Below are 9,313 nucleotides of genomic sequence, written 5' to 3' on the forward strand. Positions count from 1 at the left end.
CATTTTGGTTGTTTTAGAACTTTTCTTTAGTGGTGGGGATTTCAACATTTTAAAGGTTTTTAAGAATATTTTGGTTAGTTTAGAGATTTTTAGGTGTGTTTGCATATGCATCTCACACCCAGGATAGGCATATGTTTTGATTAATTTGTTTCATTTTTCACATTTTTGTGATTTGATTTGACTCTTAATGCCTAAGATTAGTAATATTGGATTATTTTCCATGATTATCTTAGTTGGTTCTTTGTAATAGGATAGATTCGAATATGTTTAGATATTATTTTCAAAATAAAATATTTTCTTATTAATGCATGCCTAATTTTTTGAAATTTCCTTTTACCAATATCTGATTTCATTTGAACTTCAAATATGTTTCCTTCTTTGCTTGATGTAATCTTTGAAAATATGCAATTGTTGGAATTCCATTTAATGTAATAAGCACAAAATTTGTACAGGGCTCATCTTAATATTCTCCTAATTTAGAAATGACTTTACAACAGTAATAGAGGTTGAGCTACTAGTTTAGGAGGGCTTGGGTGCGTAAAACCTTTCCAAACTCGTACCATAACTTTGAACTCATTCTTTCGTTCTTTAGATCTTTGCATAAGGTTCCAATGATTTATGGACCTAAACCAGATGATGACTCCGATTCTCTCCCTTAACCTTTAGTTGGTGGCATATACTTGAGAGGCTGAGCCTATGTCTAGGAATTGTCCATACTGGGATGCACAGATCACACGTCACGACATTTACATTTAGAAGGATAACTGGATTGATAAGGATTTCCTTGGGGGTTTTCTTTTTGGATCATTATTAGTCAAGGATCTATTTTTTGGCAATAGACGGGTTGATGTGATTATCAATAGATCAAAGAATGTCATTTAATTCTCTTACTGAGAATTTGAGCCTTAAATCAATTTACCCTTGTGTGAATGAGCATTGCACTGGAAAGGAGAGTTCTTTTGAAGGAGAGAATTGGGCCAGGAAAGCTTGGTCAGGGAATTTATGGTTTCTAAAAGTTTGTGTCTCCCATTCTAAAATATATACACTTAATATTATAATAATAAAATATGAAACCCTTCAACTTTTTGTGTACTTCTTCTAATGTTGACACACAAGTTTATCAAAACTCAATTTTCCACATTGTCATTCTAATATATATTTCTTAATTTAGTTTTTAGAGTTAAAAATAGTAATAAACTATGTTAGTTACGTTTAAACTAATTAATTTCCTAAAAATAATGTTAGAACTTACAACCTTGTTATTCTAAGCAACATAACACAGTACTAAACAAATTCTGATTAATTTAGGCTTGAACTTTTGTAAATAAAATCTAATTAAATTAGGTATATTATTTTCTATTTTTTTTTTTAATTTAAAACTTTTTATTCATTAATACTATTTTTGTTGAAGTTTCTCATGCATATCACGAGTTAATGACTACTGACTTTATAATAACAAGGATTACATCATAACCATATCACTTAGGGTATGCCTCAATAATGGATTGTAAAGCTAGAATTTTGATGATATTGTAGTGAAGAATCCTTCCAATACTTTCTTTCACTCGAGTTCAGCCCTTTCCTTGCCACTTGAGGTGTGTGCAATCATAACCAAATCAAATACTAATCCTGTGTCATCAAATAGACCATTATTCTCTAGTTCTAGCACAACATCTACAATAATAACTTTTCCAATCTCTTCCGATATTGCTTTTCGGCAATTTTTAAAAAACTTGACGCAACTTTCATCGCTCCAATCACGCATAATCCACTGCATTATTGAGAAGTAGTAATGTCATTAAACTTTTGATTACGACTTATCTGTGCACATTAGTGTTAGTGGGTTTAGAATATAGACAAAGAAACTTAATTTACATATTAATCATTTTAATTAACTTATTTATGATAAACTTATCTCTAAAACGTAAAAACTATCACTGGATTCCAAAATTTAAGAGGTTAAGAAATTGGAGAATTTAATCATTATTCTAATAAAACCTTCTCAGCGAGACAAAAAGAACAGTGTTGATAATGAAAGAAATGTGCAAGAATGACATTTGGTCATCGGCTTACCTACTGGATCCAGTTATACATTGCATTGCGTCAAATCTGTTTCAAATTTGTGCCAGTTAGAAGAACTTGAAGGTTTTGCCCGCAAATATTTGCTTTTGAACTCTTTCATCTTTCTTATTATTATTATTTTTTTTGAAGGGGAAACAGGGATTCATTGCTTCAAGAAATTGAAATACAACAGGAAAGACAAAAGAAGAAAAGAGACCTCTAGCTACTAACCTGCCAGCGCAGGAACAGCAAACCAAGAAGGACCCTCCCAAACCTAAAAAGCTTATACACACCAGCCAGCTAAAAACTTATAAACTATCCTGTTGAACTCCCTTTTCAAGAAGACAAAACTAACTAAAGCAAGATAAGCCCAAGATCCCAACAAGCACCGAAAAGTGCAGTCAAGTTAAACTATCCCAAAGACATCGTCAGCTAGACTTGAGTTGACCGGTTCACAAAAGCGCTTAGGAACCCGGTTGTTCTCTTCCTCTGAACCTTCATTCGCTCTCAAGCGCTTTGCTCCAATCTTCAACATCTGGGCAAGAGTTTGATCATCACTAACTTTTCCATTCGCACGGGCAACTTTTTTTAGATTGCCTTTACCCAAAATCTGTTTTCCTTTTCCATGAGCTTTGGCCTGAAAAATTACACCAACTTGGACATCATTGGCCGGATTCTTCTTCTCTGGGTTGTCTTTCTCATTTTTATCTAAAGGGGCTTTAGTACTTGGGCTCCCTTGAGAAATAGAGCCTTTTGGGCTTTGTGAAGCAAGGCTTTTTGGCCCATGGGAGAAAGAGCCTCTATGCTCAATTGAAGAATCCTGCCTTAAATGATCACGTGACTTCTCACAGGAACCCAAAACACTCAAGTCCTGTCCTGCCGCTGCACTCATCATCTGCTCTGTAGGTCTACTGAAGTCTTGTACGTCACCAGTAAGTTGTCCATCCGCACATGTGGTGTTATCGCTTCCCCAGGCATCACCTTTCTCCAAGTTTTGTTTCTCGCCCACAAGACCTGAAGCCTTAAGCCATGTCGAAGCAAAACCAGTCACCGGCTGGGTCATTTGCTGCACTTCTAACTCATTGGAGCTCACTTGGATCGTGTCCTTGCTCGAGTTCCTTTCTTTGGCTGCCACTTTTGCAGTCCACCCCGCCCTTAACCAGTCTCCATATTGATGGCAAGCAGTTTGCCAGACCCCAGATGTTGGGCAATGTTTTTTATCATGCCCAAGCTTCCCACAAATGAAGCAAACAGTAGGTAGCCTTTCATATTTGAACGTAAGCCATAGTCGTTCACCTTTAGAGCTTGCAATATAAGCTCCTCTTCTTAGTGGCTTATCAATCTCCAACTCCACACGGACTCTCCTAAATTTTGCCTGATCAGATTGCCACGAACGCCTATTGACTTCAATGAATTTACCTAACTTGTTACCAATTTCTTCCCCAACATCCTGTGACATATGCTCAAAAGGAAGACCCCAAATTTGGACCCAAAAGGGAGAATGGGTGAAAGAAATATTTGTAGAAGTCAACCCTTTTTTCCATCTACAAAGCAAGAGGAGGTTGTTATCAAAGCTCCAAGGCCCACACCTCTCAACCCACTCCATTTGATATTTTGAGCTAAACTTGAATTGGAGTATATTATTTCCAACTTTCACAATTCTCATGTTTGAACCCATTTTCCATGCTGATCTAAGGGTGTTCTTCAGAACACGTTGGTTCTGTTGCCGATCAGAGACAAGCCGCTCAAAAAGATTTAGGGAGCATTCTTCCAAGAGGCCGGAGCAGTTTGTGACTGTGATAGGAATAGCTTCTTCTTCTTCTTTTGTGAGTTGCAGGTTTTGTAAGCTAGAGAGAATACTTGGGTCCATGACTAGAGATTATTGGCTCTTGCCTAAAGAGAACAAAAGAAAACTATACAACCCCTAAAATGGAAGATTAGGGATGGAACAACTCGTATTCAAACGAGAGGAAAAAACTCCTACTAGGGAGAGAAAAAACTCCTACTCAGTGGCTGTCTTTATCTTTCTTTCTTATTATTAGTAACAGCAAATGAGTTGATTTAATAATCAAAACATCAAAGTCTAACACAGAATTCAATTACAAGAAGTATTGGCTTTTTTTATTATTGCGGCAAATTATCCAACCATATATGCATGTTTCGAGCACATTATGCTGGATGCTAGAGCAGCTAAACTCATTGTGAATTAAAAAATAAACTAATACCCATGAACAATATTAGATCATGCGTGAATTTGTAAAGCAAATCATGCAATCGCAAGGTTATATTTGATGAAAAAGATAAGGTCTTATTATCAAAAAGAAGAAAAAACCATCCAGACCGCAAAGGAAGTAAAAATTAAACAAAAAGCAAATTTAGATTTATAAGCAACCTTGTTTACCCACAACCCAACAAAGAAGTTGCGTCGTTTTGCCCACGAGCGACAAAAATAAAACAAAAGAAATAGCTTCGGGTGAAAAATGAAAAGAAATGTGCTAAATGAAAAAAAATTTAGCATTTAGTGCATCAAACACAACAACTCACCTCAATAAAATGTGTCAAATTTTAAATAATTTGACATTTGTTACAGCTATGTTCTAACAATAGAATGGTATTTCATCAAAAAAAAAAAAAAAAAAAAAAAAAAAAAAAAAAAAACGAAACAATTTGAATGGTACTGACATAGGTTGTATTTCTCTCTCTTTTATATTAACATATTTGTCTCTTCTCTTTCAACCACTCGTCACTCTCACTATCACTCTCTCGTTCTCTCACTCAGCCACTCATTATAATTAATAAAAAATTAATTTAAAATAAAAAAAATATTTAAATAAAGTGGTAAAAGAATACAATATGTGATGTGAAATGTATTGTAAAGTGGTGTGTTAAAATAGATAAAGTAACTTTTTTATGTATCTAAATAGTATTTTTTTTAAGAATGTTTGATGCTAATGCTCTAAGGGTGAAGCTCTTGGTTGCCTCCTTTGCTAGATCGACTGTTTACTTTGTGTACTGTTGGTTTAAAAGTGGCTATATAATATAGAAGCTTATACATACCCCTTAGTGTACTAAGAGTATATATATCAGCTCATACAATTTTTTTTTTTTTTATATCTATTTTAGTATTAAAAATATTTTTTTGTTTTTTTGTTTTTTTTTACATGCTTACTTTTTAAAACACCCCATATTAGATTATTTATTTTACACTACATTTTATTAAAATATTAATTCTTTTCTTGATTTTTAAAATTATTTATCTTTCTTTATATACAACAATCACCATCCATTCTCTTCCTTCATTCTCGAATACATAAAGAAAGAATAAAAATCTAAATGCAAAATGGATAGTACTAGTGTAAATTTACATGGTTATTGATTGTAGCAATCATGTATTTTTACACAACTTTATATGATCTGATGTGGGTGAAATTTGGATTTGCTTGGTTAAAATGTGGTACTTTTTTTTTATTATACAAGCACTGATGTGAGTGCTTTTAGATACCAAAACAAGAAAATAAAATTATGTTGAAGCAGAAAATTTTCTACCAATTACAAACTCCCACATCATATTATCCAATCCATGTAGTACATTGGTCAATTACAAAACACCACATGTTATTTAATGGATCGCTGTTATTCAAAGACCAATGGAAAATTTCCAAATGTCACTGAATAAAAATTGTGAAGAATACCTAAGAGCTAACCACATGTTAACACATGTTAATTTTTAATTTAAAATGACATAAACAATAAAATTAAATTTTGCTATTTTTATTTTAAATTAAGACACTTTTGCTAATTAAATGATGCCATGTGTCCCTTGTAGAACAAGACATAAGTCCTTCCATTTAAATTATTCAATGTGTCACTGCTCAAAACCAATAATGTTTCATCACACCTTCCCCAAGACTCCTAGAAATAGAGACTCTCCTCAGTCTTGTGGGAGCATATTTAGAAGTCTCGAAGTTCTGCTGGAATCAAGCTTTAAAGCCTTCAAGAACTTCAACCTTCAAATATGAAAAACTTTCGAAGAGAAATCATTCATCCTCCCAGGTCTTAAAGTTCTATTGGAATAAAGTTCTCAAGCCTCCAAGAACTTCAATAATTTCTACATTCAAAACTCGTTTCAAATCAAGCTCTAAAGCCCCAAAGAATTTCTACATCATGATCTTTGAATAAAAAGAACATTCATCCAAATCATTATTTTAAGTCTCAAATTTTTTTTGGAATCAAGCCTCCTAGAAACTTCAAAGGCTTTGATCCAATGAAACTTCATCAGATTCAAGCTCTAAAGTCCTAAAGAACTTTCATCACATTCGAAGAACTCAAATAACAAAGAATTTCTAACAAGCTTATAGCCAAAGATTTATCACAATTCTATTTCAAAGATCTTTCAATCCACTTTCCAGTCAAGGTCAAAACAAAATTTGTGTTCAAATCAAGACAATTCATGAATCGAAGACTTTTCCAAGGAGATCGAATCAGAGGGTTATTCTATTTTAATAGAATCAAAATACAGAGGATTGTACTTCATCAACGCAAAGAATGAAGAATTTCTAATAACCTTATAGCCAAAGATTTATCACAATTCTATTTCAAAGCTTTTTCAATCCACTTTCCAATCAAGATCAAGACAATTTGTGTTTGAATCAAGACAATTCAAGAATTGATAACTTTTCCAAGGAGATTGAACCGGAGGGTTATTCTATTTTAATAGAATCAAAATATAGAGGATTGTACTTCATTAATACAAATTTCCATTTGTTAAACATTTTCAACTGTTTGATTTCCAAATTTGAGATTTTGTGTTTTCAAATTCAACTAGATTTTATTTGCACGAAATGGTTCACTTGACACAATGTTGCTAGTTTATGAAGTGAATAAGAAAAAGTAACGTGGCCTGAATAAAGAACTTAAGAAATGGTAAAGCTATTGTTATAAAATAGTGGAAACTCAAATTATTAAGATTGATTGTGAAAATATTTTGGATATGAGAAATATCTCCAAATAAATAATAGTAATGAAGAGAACTAAAGCAAAAGAAAAATAGGGACAAGAACACTAAGAATTACCTGGCTAGGCAATTCATGTGCGATGACAAAGAAATTTTACCATATCAAATTTGGTAGAATACAAATTAGTGTAGAGATGCTCTTATAAACCCAAATCCCAAATACACCTAATTAGTTCTCTCTCATAAATACAAAACTTAAAAGTTGCACCTCGCATAAGTGATTTCTGCCAACCAAAACTAACAAACCAAGACTCACAAATATCACCCTTTAATATTCTTATTTCACCAAAAAAAGAAAAAGAAAAAATAAAATAGATTCATAAATACCAAAAAGCACAAACCAAAGAAAGAAATACCAAACAAATTTGCACTGAACACAAAAACTGCAGTATTACTGTTAGGATTTGAGTTTGTTGTGTTGGCAAATCATGACACAAAAAGTAAGTCTCATTGAGTTAGAATGATGTACTTTCAAGTCGAAGACAAAAAACTCAAGTTCAAGATAAAAAAAAGTGAGATGCAATCTAGTTCTCTTGATTGCTGTTTGATTGCTATTCGATCAGTTGAGAGACGCAGATTAAGAAAAATCAGCAAACGTAAAAAGCCCATAACTTGTTTGTTTGGAGCCAAATCGCGATTTTTTTTTTGTTTTTTGTTTTTGTGTGCAGTATTTAAAGGACATTATAAGTTAACCTTAGGAGTGGTTTTAGAGAGAGAATAGTGCATCTTGTGCCTCCAATTGTAGTTCTAGGGTTTTTGTACCCAAAACTCTCTCAAATCTTCTACCGGCAATATTCCTTGAAGAAACTCAAGATCCGAAGTTGTATAAGTTGCTGCATACAAGATCAACTATTGTTGATTATCTAAAGTTTTGAGTGGGATATCTCAAAGTCACAAACGTGGGTGTTTGTGTTCAACAAATTCATATAGAAAAGTTCGTGGATTTGATGCTGCATGTAGTCACATGAGTAAGTACTACAAGAGGTAGCTTTAGGTTTAGGGAAAAATCTATTGTAAAATTTTCACTCTATATAGTGAATTTTTTGCCTTGAAGATAGTTTAGGTTATATTCTTCCCAGGTTTTTTTACCTTGAAATTGAACGGTTTCATTGGTTTTCCTAGGTTATTGTATCGCTTATCTTCCTTACTTTTTCGCACTTAGTGATATGATTGTTTGTGTTTAACCTTGATTTGTTTAAATGAACTAAGTAACAACTTGGTTAGTTAATTAGGTTAATCAATCTGAGTGTACAATGGTCTAAATAAACCAACAAGTGGTATCAGAGCGGGTTCACTTTGAATGGATTAATGTCCTGAGTGAGATCATTGATCCCTGCTATCATGGATAATTTTATGTGTCTTACTGCTTTTGGTTGTGATGATTTGAATAAAAAAGACACTAATGCTTCTGTTGATTTTATTGATGCTTTTGAAACTCTTTGTAAGGAATTATATAAAAAAATCTATGAAAATTGCTAAGAAATTCAAGGAAGAGTTAAAATTGGCTAATCTTGAAAAAGAGGAATTGATTTTAAGATTGGATGAATCCTATAAAAAGAATGAATTTTTAAGAAACCAATTTTCCTCTCAAGATGAAAAGTTTGGAACAAAAGTTAGCTGAATTTGAAGCTAAACTTGAAAATTTTTCTAGTACCAAACTTGCTGTTAATAACAAATCTATTTCTGTTTTTGTTCCTATTAAGACTAAAGACAAAATTTATATTCCTCATTTCAAGAGGAATCATAAAGAAAAGACTTATGTTGCTAGGTTAGACAAAGGTAAAAGTTCTGATGTACACGCTGAAGTTTCTAAACCTACATCTAAACCTTCTAATCAATTGCAGAAGAAATCTGTTTTTGTGCCTACCTGTCACCTTTGTGGTGTTGTTGGTTACATTAGACCAAATTGTTCTTTGTTGAAGCAAAAACCAAAACTTAAGACTAGATATGTTTCTAGGAATACTGATGTTCCTAAATTTTTTCTTGTCTGTCACTTTTGTGATGTTCTTGGTCACGTTCATCTTAACCATCATAAATTGAAATTTAAGCATTCTGTGTTTCAGTTTAGTATATGTGATGATACTTCTCCTGCCATAAGTCCTGAAAAATTGTTTCATATACTTTTGAAAAATTTAAGCTTGTTGGCTTGTGAAAGGAAATTGCAAGATTTCTGTCTCTCTCAGAAGAAATACGTAATTCCTCAAATACACTCTGCTTTTCATGGTTTTACACCTACAA

At 32.8% G+C, this 9,313-nt stretch overlaps 1 protein-coding gene across 1 annotated transcript; it reads right to left on the reverse strand.

Annotated features, from left to right (window-relative positions):
* Window positions 1–1,561: 1,561 nt before the first annotated feature.
* Window positions 1,562–3,931, reverse strand: LOC115956833. The gene is made up of 2 exons (XM_031075116.1): window positions 2,510–3,931; window positions 1,562–1,771 (listed from the first exon to the last, which is right to left on the reverse strand). Exons 1-2 carry the CDS (start codon window positions 3,929–3,931, stop codon window positions 1,562–1,564), a joined length of 1,632 nt encoding a protein of 543 aa, XP_030930976.1.
* Window positions 3,932–9,313: the final 5,382 nt, after the last annotated feature.

This window comes from Quercus lobata, chromosome 8, assembly GCF_001633185.2.
Source record: "Quercus lobata isolate SW786 chromosome 8, ValleyOak3.0 Primary Assembly, whole genome shotgun sequence".
Lineage (NCBI taxonomy): Eukaryota > Viridiplantae > Streptophyta > Magnoliopsida > Fagales > Fagaceae > Quercus > Quercus lobata.

Excerpts from the sequence above, each read along its gene's own strand:
- LOC115956833 (XM_031075116.1), bottom strand. The coding sequence starts at position 3,931 with ATGGACCCAAGTATTCTCTCTAGCTTACAAAACCTGCAACTCACAAAA. Across the intron at positions 1,772-2,509 it reads CTAAGCGCTTTTGTGAACCG|TGGATTATGCGTGATTGGAG; the intron begins GTCAACTCAAGT and ends TCAATAATGCAG.